This window comes from Neoarius graeffei, chromosome 25, assembly GCF_027579695.1.
Source record: "Neoarius graeffei isolate fNeoGra1 chromosome 25, fNeoGra1.pri, whole genome shotgun sequence".
Classification (NCBI taxonomy): Eukaryota; Metazoa; Chordata; class Actinopteri; order Siluriformes; family Ariidae; genus Neoarius; species Neoarius graeffei.
The window spans coordinates 37,960,802-37,988,269 of NC_083593.1; the positions used below are offsets into that span (position 1 = coordinate 37,960,802).

General features: G+C 43.9%; 1 protein-coding gene across 1 annotated transcript in view; it reads left to right on the forward strand.

The window, feature by feature from the left end:
• LOC132873227 (roundabout homolog 1-like) overlaps positions 1-27,468 on the forward strand; it is a 430,545-nt gene that overhangs the window by 349,340 nt on the left and 53,737 nt on the right. Inside the window, exons 8-13 of the mRNA XM_060908586.1 lie at positions 9,567-9,575; positions 9,902-10,026; positions 16,930-17,101; positions 22,090-22,295; positions 22,605-22,686; positions 22,846-23,011. Of these exons, the coding sequence (XP_060764569.1) occupies positions 9,567-9,575; positions 9,902-10,026; positions 16,930-17,101; positions 22,090-22,295; positions 22,605-22,686; positions 22,846-23,011 (760 nt within the window). The remainder of the gene's footprint in view (positions 1-9,566; positions 9,576-9,901; positions 10,027-16,929; positions 17,102-22,089; positions 22,296-22,604; positions 22,687-22,845; positions 23,012-27,468) is intronic.

Sequence of the window (27,468 nt, forward strand, 5' to 3'; positions counted from 1 at the left end):
ATCACCTTTTTTACACAGATACTCCGCAATATTGCTGTAAAGAAGTTCCCTCAATATTCCAGGTTTGGTTGTTTATACTGAACCAAATAAAGCCACACCAGTGTGTGTTTTTACCCAGCATGCAGTCGTTCTGCAACCAGAGGCGTGACATGTGACACAACAGGGCTCTAACTAGGCCTTTTCAGCGTATCGGGCCACTATGCAATGTTTCCTTACTGCTACGCCCACAATATTGCCGAGACGCCTATAAAAGTTGCTGCTACACTAATAAAAAGACTTGTCAATCTTGAAAATATGGTCTTTTGTTTGATTTTCTCTTGTTATCCCCACGTGGCAGCGACAGCATTCGCCATGCGAATGTTCTACATTCAGACACGCTTCACTCCCCGTCCATGTAAGCGCCCAGTGCATAGCTGCCCGAGTAGTTCCGTGTGGGGATTGTCACTGATCATGCTAGTCTGGTTTACCTTCTTCCTTATGCTGTGTTCACGGTAAAGTGCCATCCGTGTTAAAATGCGCTTGCACGCCATGCACGTAATACGTGCCGGTACCATGTTGGATCATAAAAAAAAAAGGTTTATGACGCAACATGGTGCATTGAACCCGTCAGTGTAACGGTCAGTAGGGGAAGGTATGATACGAGTTAGATCTGGATAGTCATGTATTGTAATTGAATGACTGAAACTGAAAATAAAGCTGACACTTAGTGAACAACTGGTTGTTTTATTCTTATTCCATTCTTATTCCATAAATATGTCACTAATATAACTGAATATTAATTATAATAAGTCTTCAATCAAAAACAATCACAGCAACTTTTTGAAAAAAAAAATCTCATTAATATTACCAAAAAAGAGTGACTTTCAGGAAGGCCTGCAAGTGCCAGGAAATGCACCAGAATGTATCTCCGAGCATGTAGAACCCGTGAGCTTTCAGGGACCTAAGGCGGCCCCCGAACCCCTGGCCATTATTACTGGTGCCACTACACTGATATTTTGGTCTAGTTAGAACCCTGCGTCAGTGTCTAGGGCAGCATATAACATACTACTCATTGGAAATACGAATACAAAGCATACTGATGTTGCTTTCAAAACAATAATAGCAAGTGAACTGAGTGTTGAGGTGCTTTTGTTGGCCGTGCACATTTATACCACTCTTCAAATGCCAGCAAAGTTGCTGTGCAATCAGAAATATTTTCGGAAGAAAGTGAGATGTCGGAAGAGTTTTGAGGCAGGAAGGCATGTGGACCTTAGACGCCACAGATGAAGACGTTTCAATTCACACCGGTCTCTTAAGAAGAATGTCAGAAACGACTGTCAGTGTCAAAAACATCACACCCCTGTTCCACAATGCCAGCTGTCCCTTTTACACAGACGTCGATCCCACCTCTGTCAGTCATTCCAACTCCAAGGCAGAACAGCACAGACCCCCTGTTCCTCATTCAGACCTTTTACACAGAATGTGAGGCGGAATAAAGGCGTGAGCTTCCTGCTTTGAACAGGGACTACTGTCTGTTTGGATGGTTGAATGTGACTTTAACATGCTTGGTGTAATTTATGGATAGAGATACTGAATGATAGCCTGGGTAGCTCGGTGGCACAGTGAGTAGCATTGATGCATCACAGATCCAGGGTTCCTGGTCTTCTTGTGTCTATTTAGGTTTCCTTTGGGGTTCTCTCACATCCCAAAACATGCCAATAGGTGTACTGGCTACACTAAATTGTGAGAGAGAGAGAGAGAGAGTGTTAGGACTAGGACTGTTTTGGCCTCTAGAGGCCGCTGTTATTTCCTTTTCATGTCGTGTTTATTTTGGCCTCTAGAGGCCGCCACTGTTCCTGTGTTTTGTGTTTGTGTTAATTGCCTAATTATCTTCACCTGTGTCCTTAATTAGTTTGTCTATTTATACCCCTGAGTTCAGTCCTCTTGTCACGGAGTCTTTGTGCTGTTATGTTTATCTCCAGTTTCCTTTGTACTGTGTTTTTTGATCTTCTTAGCTTTTGTATTTTTGCACTTTGCTTTTCTTTTGGATTATACTCTTTGGTTTTTTTTTGTCTTTTGTTTTGCCCTGTATATAGTGTATATAGTTTAAATAAACCTTTTGATTCTTTTTCTACTTCCGCCTCACGCCTCTGCATTTGAGTCATCCCCCTGGTGGCCTAGTGGGGGTTTGCTGGATTATCACACCAACGAACCAGGTTCGAATCCCAGCAAAACCCTAACAGAAAGACTCCGTCATGACCGACTCAGCAGAGGCTGCTTCAACTGTCTACCCGGCCAACCTTCAGGGAATTATGGCAGCTTTGACACGCTTCGGAGCAACCATGGACGCTCATGGACGTACGCTCACCAGCCAACGTGAGGCCCTCGCTCGCCACGAGGAACTGCTTCAGCAAATTGGGAAAACCCTGGCACAGCTGACATCTCTGCCTGCATCTCCTGCTCCTGATCCAGTTCCTGCTCCTGATCCAGCTCCCACTCCTGCTCCAGTGCCTCCTGCAATGCTGCCTTCTTCACCTCGCGAACCCAGCCTTCCTGCACCACAGAGGTATGACGGCAAGCACAGTGAGTGCCGAGAGTTCCTTACCCAGTGTCAACTCACCTTTGAGCTTCAGCCTACCACCTACACTACGGATCGCCGCAAGATTGCCTTTGTGATCACCTTATTAGCTGGTAAGGCGCGAGCCTGGGCTACTGCTATCTGGCAAAGACAGGGACCTGAGTGCTTTGATTTCCAGCTGTTTTCTGAAGAGATGCTTCGGGTCTTCGATCAGGCAGACATCAGTACCGACGCAGCCCGAAAGCTCATGTCCATCCAGCAAGGAGGAAGCGTCGCAGATTACGCCATCTCGTTCCGAACACTCGCAGCAGTAAGTGGATGGAACGAGACTGCCCTGGTGTCAGCCTTCCACCATGGTCTGTCTGACCCCATCAAGGACGGTCTGGCCTCTATTGGATGCCCAAGTGACCTCGAAACCCTCATCTCACATGCTATTCGTCTGGACAACAGGATGAGAGAACGCCACCAAGCCTTGAGCCCCCCCAGCCTCCCTACCTCTACCTGGAGACCGTCTACCTCCTTCAGTGACTGTCCAGAACCCATGCAAGTGGGTCGTACTCGCCTCTCCGCATCTGAGAGGGAGCGCAGAAGGAGGGACAAGTGCTGCATCTACTGTGGCAAACCTGGTCACTTCCGAGCATCATGTCCCGAACTCTTGGGAAAAGGACCGCCCCGTCCAGCCGAGGGAGGGTTGTGACGGGGCCTACCCTCTCTCCCGGACTCCCTGGCCAAGGAATCTACATCCCGGTCTCCATCTCCTGGGGTGAGTCTGTCCACTCTTGTCAAGCTTTGATAGACTCAGGGGCGGCTGGGAACTTTATGGATATTCACTTCGCCCAAAGCATCAATATTCCGACTGCACCTCTTGAAGTCCCACTGTCTGTGTCTGCCCTCGATGGCCAAGCGTTAGGTGATGGAAGAGTCACCCAAGTTACTTCTCCAGTTTTCCTCCAGTCTCAAGGTCACAAGGAAGAAATATCCCTGCACCTGATTCCTTCACCTGAGTTCCCAGTTATTCTAGGCCTTCCTTGGCTTACTCGCCACAACCCTCGCATAGACTGGGTAACAAGCCAGGTTGTGGAATGGGGCCCTGCATGCCATGCCTCTTGTCTGCTCTCTAGCTCTCCTGTGTCTCCTGCCGAGCCCCCTGATCTCACCGAGTTATCTCAAGTTCCCACAGAGTACTGGGATCTCAAGGAGGTATTCAGCAAGAGCAGGGCCGCCGTTCTTCCTCCGCACCGGGCCTACGACTGTGCCATCGACTTGCTCCCTGGGACTACCCCTCCTCGTGGCAGACTGTTTTCACTCTCTCAGCCAGAACGCAAGGCCATGGAGGAATACCTCAAAGATGCCCTGGTCTCTGGGTTTATTCGACCCTCGACTTCACCTGCTGGAGCCGGCTTCTTCTTTGTCGGCAAGAAGGATGGGGGGCTCCGACCATGTATTGATTACAGGGGCCTGAATAAGATCACTGTGCGCAACCGATATCCCCTTCCGCTGATGTCCACAGCTTTCGACCTGCTCCAAGGCGCCACCGTCTTCACCAAGTTGGACCTACGGAACGCATACCACCTCATCCGTATCCGACAGGGAGACGAGTGGAAGACTGCCTTTAACACCCCGTCTGGGCACTACGAATACCAGGTGATGCCCTTCGGACTCACCAACGCACCAGCTGTTTTTCAGGCCCTAATCAACGACGTCTTAAGGGACATGATTAACCTATACGTTTTTGTCTACCTCGATGACATCCTTATCTTTTCCAAGACCGTGCAGGAGCACCGCCACCATGTCCGCCAGGTTCTCCAGAGGCTGCTACAGAACAATCTGTTCGCCAAGGCCCAGAAATGCGAATTTCATGTTCCCGAGGTCTCCTTTCTGGGATTTATTGTACGGACAGGCCAACTCCAAATGGACCCTGCCAAGACCCTGGCCGTCCGGGATTGGCCTACTCCCAAGTCCGTTAAGGAGGTTCAGCGGTTCTTAGGATTCGCTAACTTCTACCGCAAGTTCATCAGGAACTTCAGTTCTGTGGCAGCACCCATGTCAGACCTCACCAAAGGGACAGGTGGATCTTATGGCTGGTCTCCTCAGGCAGAAAAGGCGTTCAAAGACCTCAAGGACCGCTTCTGCACGGCACCCATTCTGGTTCTCCCGGACACCTCCCAACCATTCATCGTGGAGGTGGACGCCTCGGACAGTGGTGTCGGCGCGGTGCTCTCTCAACGTTCGGAAGGAAAGCTGCACCCCTGCGCTTACTTCTCCCACCGCCTGAGTCCTGCTGAGTCCCGGTACGATGTGGGGGATCGAGAACTGCTAGCGGTCAAACTGGCCCTTGAGGAGTGGAGGCACTGGCTGGAGGGAGCACAACATCCATTCCTGGTTTGGACTGACCACAAGAACCTGGAGTACCTCCAGCAAGCCAAGAGACTGAACCCTCGACAGGCTAGGTGGGCCCTGTTTTTCAGTCGATTTGACTTCACCCTCTCATACCGCCCCGGCTCCAAGAACACCAAACCTGACGCACTGTCCAGACTGTTCTCTGCCACTAACAGGGAGAATGAAGTCGGGCCTATTATCCCTGTGTCCCGGATTGTGGCCCCTGTCCGCTGGGGTATTGAGGAGGCTGTCCGACGAGCCCAACGCCAGGACCCCGGTCCTGGGACGGGGCCACCAGGCCTCTTGTACGTCCCACATCAAGCCCGGGCCAAGGTTCTCCAGTGGGGTCACTCTTCCCCTCTCACCGCCCACCCGGGAGCTCGGAGGACCCTGGACTTCCTGAAAAGACGCTTCTGGTGGCCTAACATGGAGCAGGAAGTAAGGTCATTTGTCCTGTCCTGTGAGGTTTGCACCAGAACCAAGAACCCACGACAGCGTCCCCAGGGTCTCCTGCATCCTCTGACCATTCCCCGGCGTCCCTGGTCCCACGTGGCAGTCGACTTTATCACGGGTCTCCCTGAGTCACAAGGTAACACGGTCATTTTGGTCTTAGTTGACAGATTCTCCAAGGCCTGCCGCTTCATACCACTGTGCAAACTCCCCTCTGCTCTTGAAACTGCAAAACTTTTGTTTAATCATGTCTTCCGAGTCTTTGGTCTTCCACAGGACATCGTCTCAGACCGAGGGCCCCAGTTCTCCTCCCGAGTGTGGCACGGGTTCTGCAAGGTCATCGGAGCCACTGCCAGCCTCTCCTCTGGGTTTCACCCACAGTCCAATGGTCAGACGGAGAGGCTCAACCAGGACCTGGAAACCACCCTGCGAGGCCTGGCTATGGATAACCCGACATCGTGGAGCACCTGGCTGCCATGGGCGGAGTACGCCCACAACACCCTGCAGTCATCGGCCACCAAGCTGTCGCCATTCCAGTGCCAATTCGGGTTCCAGCCACCTCTGTTCCCGGACCAGGAGGAGGACGCGGGGGTGCCCTCGGTCAACCAATATGTGAGACGGTGTCGCAAGACCTGGAGCAAGGTCAGGAAGACCCTCATACAGACCTCCAGAACCAACCAGACTCAGGCCAACCGCCATAGAAGACCTGCACACGCTTTCCGCCCTGGGCAGCGTGTTTGGCTGTCCACTAAGGACCTTCCACTGCGGGTGGAGAACCGCAAGCTTGCTCCTCGCTACATTGGCCCCTTCAAGGTGGTGCGCAGGGTGAACCCTGTCTCCTACCGGCTCCAGTTGCCCCGGACTCTGAGGATCAACCCCACTTTCCATGTTTCCCTGTTACGGCCCGTACTGACGTCTACGTATGCCCCTGCCCCTAGGAACCCCCCACCCCCCCGCATCTTCCAGGGGCAGACTGTGTTCACTGTGAATCGCCTGCTTGACTCCCGCCGGGTCCGCGGAGGGTTGCAATATCTGGTGGACTGGGAGGGCTATGGTCCTGAGGAGCGCTGCTGGGTTCCTGCTCGGGATGTCCTTGATAAAGAACTATGTCGGGACTTCCATTCGGCCCATCCGGATCGCCCTGGGAACGTCAGGAGACGCTCCTAGAGGGGGGGGTCCTGTTAGGACTAGGACTGTTTTGGCCTCTAGAGGCCGCTGTTATTTCCTTTTCATGTCGTGTTTATTTTGGCCTCTAGAGGCCGCCACTGTTCCTGTGTTTTGTGTTTGTGTTAATTGCCTAATTATCTTCACCTGTGTCCTTAATTAGTTTGTCTATTTATACCCCTGAGTTCAGTCCTCTTGTCACGGAGTCTTTGTGCTGTTATGTTTATCTCCAGTTTCCTTTGTACTGTGTTTTTTGATCTTCTTAGCTTTTGTATTTTTGCACTTTGCTTTTCTTTTGGATTATACTCTTTGGTTTTTTTTGTCTTTTGTTTTGCCCTGTATATAGTGTATATAGTTTAAATAAACCTTTTGATTCTTTTTCTACTTCCGCCTCACGCCTCTGCATTTGAGTCATCCCCCTGGTGGCCTAGTGGGGGTTTGCTGGATTATCACACCAACGAACCAGGTTCGACTCCCAGCAAAACCCTAACAGAGAGAGAGTGTGGTGTCTTGCAGTGGACTCGTATCCCATCCAGAGTGTATTCTCGCTTTACGTCTTGCATTCCCAGATTCTAAATCCACCTTGACTCTGCTCAGGATAAAATAGTTACCGAAGATAAATGAATGAAAGAATGCTATATGCTACATAAATATTATATGCTCTGAATTTAACGGGCTTTAAATTTCATTATTAGGAATTTCAATTCATATCTTTGTCTCTTCTTTGTTTTCATACATAAGACTTTGGAGCTATTGGTGAAACCAATAGCACACATGGACAGTGTCTTGCAAAAGTATTCATCCCGCTTTGTGTTTGTCCTGTTTTGTCACATTACAAGCTAGAATTAAAATGGATTTTTGGGGGGTTATCACTATTTGATTTACACAACATGCCTACAATTTTAAAGGTGAAAATTGTTGTTTTATTGTGAAACAATAAGTAAGATGAAAAAACATAAATCTGGAGTGTGCATAAGTACCCCCCCCCCAAAAAAAAGTCAATACTTTGTAGAGCCACCTTTTGCTGCAATTACAGCTGCAAGTCTCTTAGAGTATGTCTCTATTAGCTTAGCACATCTAGCCACTGGGATTTTTGCCCATTCCTCAAGGCAAAACTGCTCCAACTCCTTCAAGTTAGATACTGTAGGTTGCGTTGGTGTACAGCAATCTTCAAGTTATGCCACAGATTCTCAATTGGATTGAGGTCTGGGCTTTGACTAGGCTATTCCAAGATGTTTAAATGTTTCCCTTTAAACCACTCCAGTGTAGCTTTAGCAGTATGTTTAGGGCAGGGGTGGGCAATTATTTCCATAGGGCCACATGAGAAACAGAAAATTTTGTGGAGGGCCGGACCAAAGGGCTGAACTAAATTCTGCATAATATTAATTGTATTTCTTTATATAAAGCAATAAATAACATTGTTTTTACAAGCTGCTAAGACTGGTAAGAGTATGGAAAAAACGAGGTTGCCTTACAAAAAATGTCATTTATTCAATCAAATTTCCCAAAACAATGGTTAACAAAATGTGAACGTTTGTACCATTTTTTTTCAGTCACATTCACCCCAAAACACAATAAAGACATCACAATATTGTCTTTCTACTCCAAATATAAGCAAGATACATCATATTATAATAATGATGCCCACATTTGTAGTCTAATCACCTCATTTGGTGCTTTCCGCCGGAGATCGGCTCCGGCGCCTGCTGGTGACGTCACACGATGTGATTGGCTGGACCATTTGAAGGATGACGTACAAGTTTGTGGTTGGTCTGGACAAATTACGGAAGTAGTTATCGCGGGATTAGGTTTCGTGGGATTTCATGTCATTTTCATGTCGCGCGCATTGCGTTTTTGTTGAACACAACTTCAAAATAAAAGCAATGCACATTCAGTCCATGCATGAGGTAAAATTAGAAAATATGTTTATTTTGTAATTTCTCATTAACCTTACGCGGGCCGGTCAGAATGAACCAAAGGGCCGGATGCGGCCCGCGGGCCGTAAAATGCCCAGGTCTGGTTTAGGGTCATTGTCCTGCTGGAATGTGAACCTTTGTCCCAGTCTCAAACCTCTGGCCGACTCAAACAGGTTTTCCTCCAGAATTGCCCTGTATTTAGTGCCATCCATCTTTCCTTCAGTCCTGACCAGCTTTCCTGCGTTTGCAGATGAAAAATATCCCCACAGCATGATGCTGCCACCACCATGCTTCACTGTAGGAATGGTGTTCTCAGGGTGTTGGGTTTGCACCACACATGGCATTTCCCATGATGGCCAAAAAGATCAGTTTTAGTCTAATTTGACCAGAGAATCTTCTTCCGTGTGTTTTGGTTAGTCTGCCACATGCTGTTGGGCAAACTCCAAATGTGTTTTCTTAAGCAGTGACTTTTTTTCTGGCCACTCTTCCATAAAGCCCCGCTCTGTAGAGTGTATGGCTTAAAGTGGTCCTATGGACAGATAGTCCCATCTCTGCTGTGGATCTTTTCAGCTCCTTCAGTGTTATCTTTGGTGTCTTTGTTGCATCTCTGATTAATGCCCTCCTTGCCCGGTCTGTGAGTTTTGGTGGGCAGCCTTCTCTTGTCAGGTTTGTAGTGGTGACATATTCTTTCTATTTTGCTATAATGGATTTAATGGTGCTCCGTGGGATATTCAAAGTTTGGGATATTTTTATAACCCAACCCTGATCCATACTTCTTCACAACTTTGTCTCTGACCTGTTTGGAGTGCTCCTTGGTCCTCATGTTTCTTGTTTAAAACAACAATTGTCACCTTTAAAGTGGTAGGCATGTTGTGTAAATCAAATGGTGCTAACCCCCCAAAAATCCATTTTTATTCCATCTTGTAAACAGGACAAACACCAAGGGGGATGAATACTTTTGCAAGACACTGTAAATGTGTCTGTTTGACACCAACCAGTATACAAACATTGCTATTCACTATTAATTTCCTTGACGTGTCTCCTAATTCATAATGTGTGATATATTTGGTGTTTTTTCTTTTTTCTCTTCTCTCTTTTAGTTATGTCTGGTAAGTTATCATCCTCCACCCATCTACTCTAGAGCTAGTGACAAGAACTGGTCAATTCCCATCATAATCCCATCATCATCCTCCATCTTCCATAACATGTCTGACACTGAGCTGCTCTGAACAGAAACAGCTCTGATCACACTAATGGGTAAATCAAAAATGTATCGGAATACAAAAGGTAAACGTGAATTTTCTCCTTATTTGTGGTCTGATGTTCTACTTTCATTGTGATTATACTGCAGCATCTTACATATTATCCTAGTGTCTTTTAAATCTATTATTAATTTTGTTATTAATATCACATTGTGTTGTCTTGTGTCATGCAGTGCCACCTACGTTTGTCATTCGGCCCCGCAACCAGGTGGTAGGCGTGGGCCGAACGGTCACGTTTCAGTGTGAGGCGATGGGCAACCCACAGCCGGCCATATTTTGGCAGAGAGAGGGCAGTCAGGTAAGAGGTTTTATATTCACCACTGTGATCTATCTCTCAGAGCCTTTCTATTACTAGACATCTCTCATCCATGGATAAGTTTATTACAATATTGAAGGATTTCCAGTTGTAGAGTATCCTAAATTCATCTCATTCATGTATCAAGAAATGGGTTCAAGATAAGTACTCTTGAAAAGTTAGAAATAGGTATAGAATACCGGTCAAAAGTTTAGACACCCCTACTCATTCCTAGGTTTTTCTGTATTTTGACTGTTTTCTATATTGTAGAACAATACTGAAGGCATCAAAACTATAAAATAACATATGGAACAGATATGGAACTATGTGGTAAACAAAAAAAAAAGTGTTAAAAACAAAACAAAATAAGTTTCATGTTTTAGATTCTTCAAAATAGCCAGCATTTATCTTGATGATGCTTTACATACTATTGGCATTATCTTCACCAGCTTCATGAGGTAGTCACCTGGAATGATTTTCAATTAACAGCTGTGCCTCGTCAAAAGTTAATTAGTGCACTAGTTTCTTCCCTTCTTAATGTGTTTGAGATCAAACAGTCAATAGTAAATAATAAACATACTGTACAGTAAATAGCCCTATTCCACAACTGTAGTAATCCATGTTATATCAAGAGCCGTTCAACTAAATAAAAAGAAACGACATCCATCATTACTTTAATGGCGTATTCACACCTACGTTGTTTGGTCCGGACCAAACGAACCAAATTTCCCTTGGTCCGGACCTTTTGGGTTGGTCTGAATACAAACCACCGAACTCTGGTCCGGACCAAACAAACGGACCGAGACCGAGCTGCAAGGTCGGACTCGGTCCGGACCAAAGGAACCCTGGTGCGGATCTTTTGGAGGTGTGAAAGCAGACTGGACCTAATCCGACAGTTTTGCTTTTTTGTACCTCGGGAGCTTCCGTCGTTTGTGGCATTATGGGAAACAGAGTCTTGACACTCCACCGCAAAGTGCAAACACTGTTTCGGTTGTCAAGGGAACCTTACAACAGTCGTTCAGTCATTCAGACCAGTGGTAGGCTAGACTACAGAGTACAAAAAATGAGTAGGGGGCAAACGTGGGCCGAGGAAGAAACGCGTACCCTTGTGGATATATGGGCAGATGTCCACATATCTGAGCTTTTGGAGAGAACACACAACAATGCCGACGTGTTTGCTGTATTCAGTGAGAAAATGAAGGAGAAGGGGTTCACGCGCTCCCCAGAACAATGTCGGCTAAAAGTGAAGAAACTCCGTCAGACCTACATTAAAATCAGGGACATTCTTTCAAAAAGTGGCGGTACTAGCGATGCAAAAAAGAAATTCATCTATTGCGTGAAGAGCCAGAACTGTCACAACATGATGTGCGCTCATCAGCGCTATCCTCCGTAGCCGCCTTGCCCTTTGTCGTCGTCGTTGATAAATTACTTGTACAACAGCATAGTAATCGCACAATTGTGAAAACAGTAAAAACTGGAAAAAACATATAGCTTTGATGACATTAAAAAGAATAACAGCACGGAAAGCCTCCATGACTACTTTTGAACTTAACGCTTTGTGCCCGTGTCGTCTCTGACCAATAACTGAACGACCTCAGGGCGCGTGGCTTTGTTGACAGATTTTGGTCCGCTTACTAAAATGTACAGTGTGAAAGCGAACCGCACCAGAATGAAAAAATTAAAAAAACATTTGGTTCGGACCAAAGCAAGTGAACTATCGAACTATCCTGGTCTGAATACACCCTAAGACATGAAGAGTCTTTTAATTCATCAATAAAAATAAAGAAAAAACATTGAATTAGAAGGTGTGTCCAGATTTTTTGAACTGATACTGTAAGTGAGCTGATTTATTCAAATGACTCAAATCTAATTTATGTCACTGTCATTCCTCTTACAGTTTATACTGTACTAACTGCCTATTATCAACTGTAAAACAAATACAGACTTCGCATTAGCATCTGAGAGCAGATAAAGAATAAATCCTGACATACTGTCAGGAAAAGCCTGCAGGTGAATGCAAATATAGTTGAGACATTTTATTAAAGAAAACTGGCAGACTCGTCAACAGCGTTAGACAAAGTTGTGGTCAAAAACAGGCAGAGATCAGAAAACAACAATCAGAGGTCAGAAACGGAAGTAAAAACCAGGGGAGCAAAGAGAATAATCAAGACTTGGTAAGTTGAGGCAAAATAACACTGAGCATTACTGTGCAAAGTCTCTGTGCTTGTGTGTGTTTATATAGAGTGTAGTGGTGATTGAGTTCAGTGGAATGCAGTTGGTAATCAGGTGAGTGTGAACGTGAGACTGGGGCTGCATCCGAATACATATACTGTAGTTCCATACTATTAGTATGCAATAAGCAGTATGTAGGGTGCCTCTATATAGTAGTCGGTAAAAAACAGTACCTGGATGATCTACTACATCTGTAGTTTGCAAACATACCACACTAGACTACACTACACCAGTGTTGTAGTAGTCACTAAACCCGTGTAGAAGTCTGAGTCCAGTCTCGAGTCCCCAGTGTTCAAGTCCAAGTCAAGTCCAAGTCATTCAAGAAAATTTCGAGTTTAGTCCACTATTGATCCAAGTCGAGTCCGAGAATAAGACTCCAACTGCATTATTTGACGGTGGCCAGTGCTGCCTTTATATGAAACCATCTCTGCTACAATGTTGGACTAACATTACTGCTTGACTGTCCCGTTTTAGTTAATAGGCTACAGATAAAAAGCTTGTTCATTGCTCATCAAGCCCCGCCCACTATCAACAGGACAAATAGCATGAAAGAGGGTTAACACTAGCTAGTTCATTACATTAGACCATATCCGTCTCGTTTTCGTCACGGATGCACTGTCCGTGCACATTAAAACGCCGGGAAACGACTCCACAGGTGGAACAACTTGAATCCGCCAGGGCCCACGTATTCAACCCAGTTCGTATCTGATCCGGTGCTGTGTAAACATTGAGGAACGAGGATACGCTGTGCTGAGCTCTAGCTGACGTCGTCATTGGACGACGTCACTGTGACATCCACCTTCCTGATTCGCTGGCGTTGGCCATGCCACGTTGGTCATGTGACGCGACTGCTGAAAAACGGCGCGGACTTTCACTTCCTGCTATTTGTCCCGAATCACTGCTCGTGCGCTTCACTCGCGCGCTCTGTGAGCTGCGCAGGGCCGGAGTGCGCACCCTCCAGAGGGCACTCGCTGTTCAGGGCGGAGTGATTTGGAGCGCAGGATGCCTGCGGAGCCGAGCGTATCCGTGTATTGGCGTTGCTGTGTGCACGTGAATCGTGTATTGGCGTTGCTGTGTGCACGCGAATCGTTTTAAAAATGTTAATCTGATGATCCGCTGATACGGTCTAATGTAAACACCACCTCAGCAAGCCCTGCTATCAACAGAGCAATGAACATAGCGTGTCACTTCCTTCTCTGGGTGGAGTCTTGCCAAATGATGATTGAAGTTTGAGGTTGTCCCCGTCGTCTCCTCAATAGTTCTTCTACATAGGAACACATAGCAGTGCATTTTTTTTCCCACTGCATGAGAAGTCTGTATAAGCAAAGTGGACTTTGGCTTCTCTCCAGGCATTTTAGCGCCATTAACGTTAGTTCGTTCTTGAACATGACGTATGAACAGGTGAATGTGCATTCTCTTTCACAAATTAGTATAAAAGTCAATGTAGATATAAATATCTTATGCCAAATTTTTATGACATGTTCCAAAAAATAAAGAAAAAATCCAAGTCCTCGTCTCCAATTTACGAGTCTGAATGCAGTTACAGGGTAATGCACGAGTCCAAGTCCAAGTCCGAGTCATCAGTGGTCAAGTCCAAGTCAAGTCACGAGTCCTTAAAATTAGAGCACAAGTGGGACTCGAGTACTATAAGCCTGCACTATGCTGTCCCATAATTCAGCTGGAGTGTCTGAATAACCAATGAAGAATTCCTCTGGAGAAAATAAAGAGAAGATAGCGGACCAAAGTGGCGCCGATTGTTGCAGTGGTGTACAAATGTATCAGGAATTGTCTAAACATTTCTAACTTGTTTAAACATTTTTAGTTTAGTAGGAGGGCGGCACGGTGGTGTAGTGGTTAGCGCTGTCGCCTCACAGCAAGAAGGTCCTGGGTTCGAGCCCCGGGGCCGGCGAGGGCCTTTCTGTGCGGAGTTTGCATGTTCTCCCCGTGTCCGCGTGGGTTTCCTCCGGGTGCTCCGGTTTCCCCCACAGTCCAAAGACATGCAGGTTAGGTTAACTGGTGACTCTAAATTGACCGTGAGTGTGAATGGTTGTCTGTGTCTATGTGTCAGCCCTGTGATGACCTGGCGACTTGTCCAGGGTGTACCCCGCCTTTCGCCCGTAGTCAGCTGGGATAGGCTCTGTAGACCTGTAGAAGGATAAAGCGGCTAGAGATGATGAATGAATAGTTTAGTAGGTACAGTTCAACTACTATTAAATGCCTACTGAGTATTCAGACACCCAACATACTCCTTTTTGCATACTAATAGTATGGGAGTACTACTCTTAGAAGGGAGATTTCAGTCTTAGGGTGAAAAACATAATGACTGTAGGGTGTGAGTAGGGAGACCAGAGGCTGTTCTGGTCGAAGGAAATCCTAATGAAGAAGTAGTGGCTCAGTGCCCTGAACAAGCTCCTATTTTGTGAAAGCAATTGGTTTCATAACCGACTAGTGGCCTAGTGGTAGCGTGTCCGCCTCTCGATCGTGAGTTCTATTCACGGTCGGGTCATACCAAAGACCATTATAAAAATGGTACCCACTACCATCTGGCAAGGCACGCTGCAATACAGATGTGCATGGGGAGTTAAACTCTCGTGGTTACCAGAGGACTAGCCCCCCACTGTAACCCTAGCTATGTGAGAGGCCGAGGGAAACGGAGATCGGCGCCGCCCGATGTGCCACCATCAGAGTTGGGCCTGGTTAGTACTTGAGTGGGAGACTGCCTAGGAATACCAGGTACTGAGGTGTGGGAAGGACTTTAACTTAACTTAACTTAACTTAATTGGTTTCATAACATATTATGATGCAACCTGCTAAGATCTAAAGTGAAATAATGATCGTTTTGTGAGATAAGTGACAGTTGGTGGTGGTGTGAAAAATTTATGGCAGCTTGACACTCTGTCATGGAGCTACCACGTACGCACAAAACTGTAGCCTAATAAACATAAGCGTCGTTAAAAAATAACCGAACTCGCTAACTGCATCAGGAATCTCTCCAGCCAAGCTCAAGGCTAAAAACAAATCTGCTCTGCTGTACCCCAAGAATAATTGCAGTAAATGTTACAATAATGTTCTTTGACATCATATGTGTGACATTCCTGTGGCGTATCTGGGGTTTGTATGGGGTAAAGTTCTGGTGTACTGAGGCATATGCGTGGCGTATGATGCATTGCTGCGGCATAACTGTTTCGTTGGCGTGCCATTTCATCCTTACATGTGATGTTGCTGCTGCGCACCTGCGGTGTATCTGCGGCGTTCACAGATGGGTATAAAAGGGGGCCCCACGCTGCATTCGTTGTCATTCGTCACAGTCAAGAAAGCATCATGCCAGCGAAGTAGTCAGGACCCAAGAAGGGCGAGGGAAGACATCAGCCGCATCCACCCAGCCAGCCCCGGAGCCACCTTCACCAGACACGTGTCAACTAAAGCATTTTCCTGGCGTGCTAGGTGTTCGAGCAACGTTCCCGCTGCATCACTGCTGCGTAGCTTTTGTTTTTATGGCATACATGTGACGTAGGGCGGCACGGTGGTGTAGTGGTTAGCGCTGTCGCTTCACAGCAAGAAGGTCCGGGTTCGAGCCCTGTGGCCGGCGAGGGCCTTTCTGTGTGGAGTTTTCATGTTGTCCGCGTGGGTTTCCTCCGGGTGCTCCGGTTTCCCCCACAGTCCAAAGACATGCAGGTTAGGTTAACTGGTGACTCTAAATTGACCATGAATGTGAGTGTGAATGGTTGTCTGTGTCTATGTGTCAGCCCTGTGATGACCTGGCGACTTGTCCAGGGTGCACCCCGCCTTTCGCCCGTAGTCAGCTGGGATAGGCTCCAGCTTGCCTGCGACCCTGTAGAACAGGATAAAGCGGCTAGAGATAATGAGATGAGATGAGACACGTGACGTATCTAAGCTGCTACGGATTTTTAAGTGCAGACTTAAAAATACGCCACACCCTGGCGTACAAGGAGACCGTGTTACGCGTTCTAGAGTATTAGCTATGTAAGCTGGCGATGCTATGATGTTCCTTTCTTGCTGCCCCATGTCCTGATACACCGTACATATGCAAGGTTGAAATGCCAATGTGTGACACAAGCATAAATCATGTTTAAAGAATGCTTTCTTGAGGCCAGAGACAAATTGTTTCATCTGTTTTAATTATTTTGATAAGATATGAGTAGCCTGTTTGTATGCTATTTATTTTATTGATACTATTTGATGCATTGTGTGTTTTCATTTTTGTTTAATTGTGTTTAACGACTAAATCCTAATATTAAATTAATAATAAATTAATTAATCGGGTCCTTTTGCTTGATATGAAGAAAATGTAATCAGGCAAAAAAAGGAACAGAAGCTCCCGAACGTTTGCTCTTCTGAAGAAATTGAGATTTTCTAAATATGCAAATTGAAAAATACCTCCATTTTCTTCCACTTGTAAATTGGTGCTGCATGGACGCATTTGCATATTGGAATCTGATAGGCTCTTATATTTTATGACACAACAAATCTTGGCTCTCACATGTTCAGATAATCGAAAGATTTCCCAAAATGTGGCATTAAATAAATTCTCATGAGATGGTTTAATCATTAAAAAACATGTTGTTGTTGTTTTGACGTTTAATGGTGACTTTAAGCTTTAACCGTGTTTCTGTCTTCTGTCTTCTCTCCTCCCCCCTATTCTTGCGCTGGTAGAACCTTCTGTTCTCCTACCAGCCCCCGCAGCCTTCCAGCCGTTTTTCTGTCTCTCAGACGGGCGATCTCACCATCACTGAGGTGCAACGTGCCGATGGAGGTCACTACAGCTGTCAGGCACTCAACATCGCCGGCAGCGTCATTACCAAGGCCCTGCTGGAAGTTACAGACGGTGAGGGAGAACACACACACACGTGCGCGTGCATGCACACGCACATATTTTCAATGCCCTCCACAATTATTAGCACCCCTTGTAAAGATCAGTAAAAACGTTTAGAAAAAAATCCACCTTCTGGTGAAGTCGCTTCATCTCACACTGAAATAAACGAAATAAATTTATTCAGAGAAAAATAAATCTCTCATCAACAACTAATTATTTCCAACAAAAACACATGTGCCACTAGTATTGGCACCCCTGCGTTTAATACCTTGTCCAACCTCCTTTGCCAGTAAAACAGCACTGTATCTTCTCCTATAACATTTTATAAGGTTGGAGATACAGAGCAGGGCATCTGAGACCATTCCTCTGTACACAATCTCTCCAGATCATCCAGGGTCCCAAGCCCTCTCTTGTGCTCTCTCCTCTTCAGCTCACCCCACAGGTTTTCAATGGGGTTCAGGTCAGGGGACTGAGATGGCCATAGCAGAAGCTTGATTCTGTGCTCAGTGAACCATTTTTGTATGCTTTGGATCACTGTCTTGCTGGAAGATCCAGTGACCAGCCGGCTTTAGTTTCCTGGCAGAGGCAGCCAGATTTTGATTTAAAATGTCCTGGTATTTCATGGAGTCCATGATGCCATATACCCCAACAAGGTTTCCAAGGCCTTTGGAGGAAAAACAGCCCCAAAACATCACAGAACTTCCACCATATTTTACAGTTGGGATCGGGTTATTTTCATTACCATTATTTTCAAGCCATTCTCCTTTTTACGCCAAACTCACCTTGAGTGTTTATTGCCAAAAAGCTCCATTTTTGTTTCATCAGACCATAGAACACGGTTCCAGACAAAGTTGTAGCAGCGTTTCGCAAACTTCAGGTGCTTACAGTATGTTTGTAGTTAACTGACAGAAAATACTTTTTTCTGGCAAACCTTCCAAATAATCTGTTGGCATGGAGGTGGCATCTGATGGTGGTTTTGGAGACTTGGAAAACCCAACATTTAACTTTTTCTTGTAATTCACCAACACTGATCGTTGGTTTTGTTTTTTTGTCTCTCTTACCATCCTCTTCACTGTACATGGGGGCAAAACAAACTTGGGTCCTCTTCCAGGCAAATTTGTAACAGTTACAGGTGATGTCCAATTTTTTTTTTTTAATTATTGCCCCAGGTGGCACGGTGGTGTAGTGGTTAGCGCTGTCGTCTCACAGCAAGAAGGTCTGGGTTCGAGCCCCGTGGCCGATGAGGGCTTTTCTGTGCAGAGTTTGCATGTTCTCCCCGTGGCTGCGTGGGTTTCCCCCACAGTCCAAAGACATATATATTCATTTATTAACTCCAATTGCAGCCATGACGGCTGAATTACAGGGTATTGCGCAATTAATCATAACAATAAACAAGCATAACAATAATCTAAATACTTGACAGTTACATGCAGGTTAGGTTAACTGGTGGCTCTAAATTGACCGTAGGTGTGAATGTGAGTGTGAATGGTTGTCTGTGCCTATGTGTCAGCCCTGTGATGACCTGGTGACTTGTCCAGGGTGTACCCCGCCTTTCACCCATAGTCAGCTGGGATAGGCTCCAGCTTGCCTGTGACCCTGTAGAACAGGATAAAGCGGCTAGAGATAATGAGATGAGATGAGATTATTGCCCCAACAGTAGAAATGGACATTTTCAGGCGAGTAGCTTTTTTTTTCACCATTCCCTGACTTCTGAAGGTCAACACACTTCTCCCTCATTTGGTTTGTATGTTCTCTTATCTGTCTCATGTTGATGGATGACTAAGGGAATTTGGCCTCTGTGTCACCTCATATTTGTACCCCAGTTAATCAGGAAGTCATGGATTACAGCTTGAAGGTTCCTACACACTCCAATCAACTCAGAAATGTCCAATTTAAATGGGAAACATACCCTCAGTTACATTGTGTTCACTATAATTTCTATGCGAATAATTGTGGCACATATGTTTTTTGTTGAAAATAGTTAATTCTTGATGAGGGATTTGTTTTTCTCTGAATAAATTTATTTCAATTCAAGTGAGATGGCCTTTCGATTTTATAAAAGAGGTGCAATTTAGTTCCCTCTGAAATTTGGTCATTGTGATACATGATTATTTCTGTAATATCTCACAAAATAGCAGGTCATTCTGTGGCTGGGAAGTTATTTAATTTGAGAGGATTCCCTAGCAAATAATATGCATGAAATCACTTGCTTCGCGCAGTCAAGCAGACAGAGGAAGTCCATGTGCGCATGCGCAGGTTTACCTTTGACCGTGCACTGACAGTTGGACCATTCTGTCACTAAACAAACAGCTGATCACACCGAGGTGCTCGGTGACCGCCGATATTTATTAGTTTGGTCCTGCGTTTCCTTTCCTTCATATATAACATAACGTCTTTTCTTCTCGCTTTCTGTTACTGTAGTCAGTCTTTCCAGTTTCATTCACACACTCACGTCCTCCATTTTCTTCTCTTGTTTCAAATTTGTATCCCACAATGCCTTGCATGAACGGGAAAGCCCACCACATGATGCATGATGTAGTATCTTGAATTGGGTCATGTTGAAGCAGGAAAAAAATAGCTGAGAATTTAGGGCCATGTGGCCCTAAATTCCTTAATTGTTCTATTTTAAAATAAACGAATAAAATTGGAAATCTGTGATTCGAATTTAGTAGCTTTCAGGCCACTAAACAGAAATAACTGGGTGTCAGGGAAAATTCTTTTTATGACCTACACTTGAAAATCTGAAAGGCAGTCTACCTTTAAAGCTTGGATTTTTCTCATTTATTTCAGTGTGAGATTAAGCGACTTCACCAAAAAGTGGATTTTTTCTAACCCTTTTTACTAATCTTTACAAGAGGTGCCAATAATCGTGGAGGGCACTGTATGGAGAGAGAGAGAGAGAGAGAGAGAGAGACTGCATATCTATGGAATCAATTTTGTGCCAAAATGTTCATACAATACTTTTGACATATCAAACAAAAACGACAAATCAAAATACAAAAAAAGAAAAAAAAGTCAATTTTTTTAGACTGGCAAACAAATTATTCGTGTAATCGTGCAAAATATCAGTCTATTACTCTTCAGAAACCTTTTATTTTTGTTCCGCGTCTTTCTCAGTTTTGCTTGACGTAATTTATTTTGGTTGCGATTCCAGCTTTCTCGTTTGCGCTCCCTGACTTTTTGCTTGCAGTTTTGGCACAAACTTCACGTGTGGGTGGGCTGTCCAGGAACGCATTCCCATTGGCTAACTTGTGTTTGACTGACAGCTACGCTCAGCCATTCCCTACTCGGATTCTGGCGGACTGTTTGACGAGTGACCGATCCATTGACGGTAAACAAGGATCGAGTGGACTTCAGTGGCGACTATGATATTGAATTTACACTTTGTTGAATTAATTCAATATCATAGTCGCCACTGAAGTCCACTCGATCCTTGTTTACCGTCAATGGATCGGTCACTCGTCAAACAGTCCGCCAGAATCCGAGTAGGGAATGGCTGAGCGTAGCTGTCAGTCAAACACAAGTTAGCCAATGGGAATGCGTTCCTGGACAGCCCACCCACACGTGAAGTTTGTGCCAAAACTGCAAGCAAAAAGTCAGGGAGCGCAAACGAGAAAGCTGGAATCGCAACCAAAATAAATTACGTCAAGCAAAACTGAGAAAGACGCGGAACAAAAATAAAAGGTTTCTGAAGAGTAATTGACTGATATTTTGCACGATTACACGAATAATTTGTTTGCCAGTCTAAAAAAATTGACTTTTTTTGTATTTTGATTTGTCGTTCTTGTTTGATATTTCAAAAGTATTGTATGAACATTTTGGCACAAAATTGATTCCATACATATCTGTGGCACAGGAAATTATCTGATTATCTGTTCTGTGTTAAGGGAATGGTTGGGTCTTTGCCATTTGTACAGTACAGAATAGTCTGTGGGTTTTATGCTTATTGTCTTTTTGGGCTGTCATCCTGCTTTCTAATGTTTTTTTGGAATAAACAAGACATCCCTGAGGCTCAGACCTACTGGTTTAACAATACTCTGTTTCCATGGCAACTGGATACACAAAGCCTGTCACTGTCCCACTGTCCTTGTCTATGATTTCCTCTTAACAATTTACTCTTTCTTATAAAGACGGACACGCACACAAACACCCCACACACAGTCATTTTAGGTATGAAGCAAGATATCCAGCTGACCCCATCTCCTCCTCTTTCCGGGGTGACGATAATTATCACAACACTTATTTAAAAAGCAAAATTAAAAACCCTTCAAGGTCTGTAAAAGCAATTACACCTGCATAACCAGCATCAAAATAGACTGGATGTGTGTATGTGCCCAGGCGATGTACATACATTAGTTTAATGAACCTAATTGCCCAGGGTGGTACCAGGCAGAGCTTGTCGTGGTGGCAGAATAAGCGCTCGATTCCGCATGCTTTTTGGACTGTGGGTAATGTTATGGTAATTTTAATTCTCTCTCGTTTGCTGCGCAGACATAGGCAGGCACGAAATGGAACTCCCATACTCTGTGTACACTCAATTACACTTAATGGAAATGAAACAAGGATGGAGCGTGTTTGATTGAATCTAGCCAAGCACTCAGCACTGTGTGCTTCCTCCTACCTTCCCCCATGCTTTTTCTTCTGAGTCTATGTTAATAATCACCAGTCTCTGCCTCGGGCTGTTTTTCAGGTGTACCCCCCCTTTCCCCAATATACCACCACCTTTGAGTCATAATGTGTTTTTCTATTTCCTCATCCTCACTGATGTAGGGAAAGTAAAAGCCTGGTGTCTAAATGAGATTTTTTTATTAGTTGTTCTGACGTTATTTGGTGAAGGCCAGATACTGCAGCCAAATGATTAACCAGATGCTGGAGGCTTTTTAGAAATCTAATTTTGCCCTTTTCCTCAGCTCATCTTATTTACCTTACCCTATTTATTCTCCTGATGCTTTTTTCCTGTCTTCATTACCTTCATGCTTTTCTCATTCTTTGCACAATAGTGGTTTCAGATCGGCCTCCTCCAGTGATTCGGCAAGGTCCAGAGAACCAGACTGTAGTTGTAGATGTGACAGTGTTACTGAATTGCATAACAACTGGAACTCCTGTTCCGACGGTGCTCTGGAAGAAGGACGGGGTGCTTGTGTCCACTCATGACTCACGCATCTCCCAGCTGGACACTGGAGCTCTGCAGATCCGCTATGCCAAGGTGGGAAGATGCACTTTTTAATGTCATTTCATTGCACTTCTACACAGTCATGCAATACACTAATACCACAATACATGATGTACTTACAGATGGCATTCCATTTACAAAGACCTTCATGAACTCAATTTAACAACTACTTCTCCTTCACAGCAATCTGCAAAATTGCCTCTAATAGCCAAGCTGACACAACCTCTTTTCCTCTGCAATTACTATTGTCTCTTCACTCTGCTGAAGTGGATTTGTGTGTAAAATCCTCTTCTGTGCAGAAGCACTTCATTTCACTGTGATTTGTGTGTTTGTGACTCGCAGCTCAGTGATACAGGAGTGTACACTTGTGTGTCCACCAGTCCCAGTGGGGAGGCATCATGGAAAGCATACCTGGCTGTGGAAGGTAATCTCCTAATAGTGTACTTACTGAGCTGATATGAAGCATCTGTTTGGTATTTTTGGTATTACTCATACAGGAATTTCCCTACATGAAAGCTTTGTTGTCTTGTAAAGTATCCAGCGAGCTGAAATTGAGATGTTTGTGTGATTTTGGCTTTTTCAGAGTTTGGAGTGCCAGTCCAGCCTGACAGACCCACAGACCCAAACCTGATCCCGAATGCCCCCTCCAAGCCCGAGGTGACTGATGTTACTCGCACCTCTGTCACATTGACATGGAAGGCCAGTGCAAATGGAGCCACACCCACGTCTTACATCATCGAGGCCTTTAGGTGAATAGAATATGTGTTTGGGAGCTTTTTTCCACTTGAATGATGGAACAAATGTCAGTGGTTATGAGGATGACTGAGATTCACTGAGCATGTGGTTATAATTTGAAATAGCAGCAGAAGCAGAAGGCTTTTTATTTCTCACATATACATTACAGCAAGTGGAATTCTTTTCTTCACATATCCCAGCTTGTTGGGAAGCTGGGGTCAGAGCACAGGGACCGCCATGATACAGCACCCCTGGAGTAGAAAGGGTTAAGGGCCTTGCTCAAGGTCCCAACAATGGAAGTTTGGCGGTGCTGGGGCTTGAACACCTGCCCTTTAGATCAGCAACCCAGAGGCTTAACTGCTGAGCCACCACTGCTTGTTCTGGAGTGACAGTTAAATTATTTTCAAACAGTACTGTATAGATACATATACAACCCCAGTTCCAAAAAAGTTGGGACACTGTGTGAAACATAAATAAAAACTGAATGTGAAGATTTGCAAATCATAGAAACCCTATATTTTATTGAAAATAGAGACAACATATGAAATGTTGATATGGAGAAATGTTATTGTTTTTTTTGAAAAATATATACTCATTTTGAATTTTATGTCAGCAACACATTTCAAAAAAGTTGGGACAGGGGCTACAAAAGACTGAAAAAATTGTGTAATGCAAAAAAAAAAAATAATAATTTGGTTAATTGGCAACAGGTCAGTAACATGATTGGGTATAAAAAGGGCATCCCAGAGAGGTGGAGTCTCTCAGACATAAAGATGGGGAGGGGTTCACCGCTCTGTGAAAGACTGCGTGGGCAAACAGTACAACAATTTAAGAATAACATTTCTCAGTGTAAAATTGCAAAGAATTTGGGGATCACATCATCATTGGTACATAATATCATTAAAAGATTCAGAGAATCTGGAGAAATCTCTGTATGCAAGAGACAAGGCTGAAAACTGACACTGGATGCCTGTGATCTTCAGGCCCTCAGGCGACACTGCATTAAAAGCAGACACGTGTCTGTAGTGGAAATCAGTGTATGGGCTCAAGAACACTTCAGAAAGCCATCATCTGTGAAAACAGTTCATTACTGCATCCACAAATGCAAGTTAAAACCAGATATAAACAATATCCAGAAACACCACCACCTTCTCTGGGCCTGAGGTCTTTTACGATGGACTGATACCAAGTGAGAAATTGTCCCAAGGTCTGACGAATCAAAAGTAGAAATTCTTTTTGGAAATCACAGACACCACATCCTCCAGGCTAAAGAGGAGAGGGACCATCCGGCATGTTATCAGTGCACAGTTCAAAATCCAGCATCTGTGATGGTATGAAGGTGCATTAGTGCACATGACATGGGTAGCTTGTACATCTAGGAAGGCATCATTAATGCTGAATGATATATACATGTTTCAGAGCAATATGCTGCCATCCAGACAAAATCTTTTTCAGGGAAGGCCTTCCTTCTTTCAGCAAGACAACGCCAAACCGCTTTCTGCACATATTAAAACTGTATGGCTCTGTCGTAAAAGAGTCCGGGTGCTAAACTGGCCTGCCTGCAGTCCAGACCTGCCTCCCATTTAAAACATTTGCTGTATCATGAAGCACAAAATACAATGAAGGAGACCCTGAACTGTTGAGCAACTGAAATTGTATATCAGGCAAGAATGGGACAACCTTTCTCTTTCAAAAGTACAGCAACTGGTCTCCTTGGTTCCCAAACGTTTACAGAGTGTTGTTAAAAGTAGAGGTGATGCTACACAGTGGTAAACATGCCCCATCCTAACTTTTCTGAAACTTGTTGCTGGCATCAAGTTCAAAGTGAGCATATATTTTTCAAAAAACAATAAAATTTCTCAGCTTCAACATTTGATATGTTGTCTTTGCACTATTTTCAGTGAAATATAGGGTTTCCATGATTTGTAAATCTTCACATTTTTTTTTTTTAATTTATGTTTTACACAGTGTTCCCCAATTTTTGGAATTGGGGTTGTATATCATTCAAATGTATTATGCTGAATTTGTAATTGCATTGTGTGCAAGGTAGCAAAATGTTAGCCAGTATGGGGTCTTATTGCATGTGGGTTTGCTGTGAACTGCTTTTGTTAAATTCTAATATATAAAATTTTATATATATATATATATATATATATATATATATATATATATATATATATAATGTGTGTGTGTGATTCCACGCTTATGGGTACTGAAATGGGGACATGAACTTATTTTTAAAAATTCACCTAAAACCATTTCTTTTTTTACCATCAGGTCACAAAACATGTAATCTTTAATGAATGATATGTTAAAAGATAACTTTAATTTTCTGAGATGTAATAAAAATGTATTTATATGCCAAAGTCAGAACGTAACAGAAGTGTTGTGGACATATATATTCTCAATTTTAACAATGTAGAATTACTTTTTGAAACATAGGAAGGTGATGTTTTAGCAAATATAATTAATAAACATGTGTAGTAGAATAAACATACACATTCTTTCAATAAGATTAACATGGTATATAGCTAGATTGTAATTAATTTGTAACAGACGCGAGATGGACAATCGTAACAGAAGTAATGTAACAGACATCATTTTGGAACTCATAGGCTTGACTTTGGCATATAAATACGTTTTTATTACATCTCAGAAAATTAAAGTTATCTTTTAACATATCATTCATTAAAGATTACATGTTTTGTGACCTGATGGTAAAAAAAGAAATGGTTTTAGGTGAATTTTTAAAAATAAGTTCATGTCCCCATTTCAGTACCCATAAGCGTGGAATCACTCATATATATATATATATATATATATATATATATATATATATATATATATATATATATATATATATATAGGCATATACATTGGATATAAAAAGTGTACACATCCCGGTTTTTCTGATGTAAAAAAAAAAATGAGACCACGATAAATAATTTCAAAACTTTTCCCACCTTTAATGTGAGCTATAACCTGTACAATTCAATTGAAAAACAAACAAATCTGTTAGGGGGAAAACATAAAAAATAAAAAATGTACAATAAGCTGGTTGCATAAGTATGCACACCCTTAAACTAATACTTTGTTGAAGCACCTTTTTATTTAATTACAGCATTCAGTCTTTCAATTAAAATGACTCTGATTAACCCCAAATAAAGTTCAGACATTTACTCAGTTGCATCCTCCAGCAAAAGCCAGGGTTCGCAGAAAGTTTACAATTCATCAAAGGGATCTCATTGTTGAAAGGTATCAGTCAAGAGAAGGGTGCAAAAACATTTCCACAGCATTTAATATACCATGGAGCACAGTGAAGACAGTCATGAAGAAGTGGAGGAAATATGGGACAACAGTGGTATCACCGAGAACTGGAAGTCCCTCCAAAATTGATGAAAAGACAAGACAAAAACTGGTCAGGGAGGCTGCCAAGAGGCTTACAGCAACACTGAAGGAGCTGCAGGAATTTCTGGCAAGAACTGGTTGTGTACTACACGTGACAACAATCTCCTGTATTCTCCATAAGTCTGAACTATGAGGTAGGGTCAAAGAAAAACATCCAGGCCCGGCTAAATTTTGCAGAAAAATACATCAACTCTCCCAAAAGCATGTGGGAAAATGTGTTATGGTCTGATGAAACCAAGGTTGAACATTTTGGCCACAATTCCAAAAGGTATGTTTAGCGCAAAAACAACACTGCACATCACCAAAAGAACATCATACCCACGGTGAAGCATGGTGGTGGCAGCATCATGTTTTGGGGTTGTTTTTCTTCAGCTGGAACAGGGGCTTTAGAATTATGAACAGTTCTAAATACCAGTCAATTTTGGCCCAAGACCTTCAGGTGTCTGCTCGAAAGCTGAAGATGAAGAGGAATTTCATCTTTCAGCACGACAGTGACCCCCCAAAAGTTTTGGAATGGCCCAGCCAGAGCCCAGACCTAAATCCAATTGAAAACCCGTGGGGTGACCTGAAGAAGGCTGTGCACAAGAGATGCCCTTGCAGTGTGACAGATTTGGAGCGCTTGTGCAAGGAAGAGTGGGCAAATATTGCCAAGTCTAGATGTGGCAGGCTGACAGACTCCTACCCAAAAAGACTGAATGCTGTAAGTAAATCAAAAGGTGCTTCAACAAAGTATTAGTTTAGGGGTGTGCATACTTATGCGACCAGTTTATTGTACGTTTTTTTTTTTTATGTTTTTCCCCCCAACAGATTTTTGTTTTTCAGTTGAATTGTACATATTATAGGTCACATTAAAGGTGGGAAAGGGGACATTGTGGCTCAGGTGGATAAGGCAGCATGCCATAAATCCTGGGTTCGATTCCGGCCTGAGGTCATTTCCCAATCCAAGCCCAAAAAAAATCTTAAAAAAAAAAAAAGGTGGGAAAAGTTTTGAAATTATTTATCGTGGTCTCATTTTTTTTTTACACATCAGAAAAACCTATCGTTTTAACGGGGTGTGTAAACT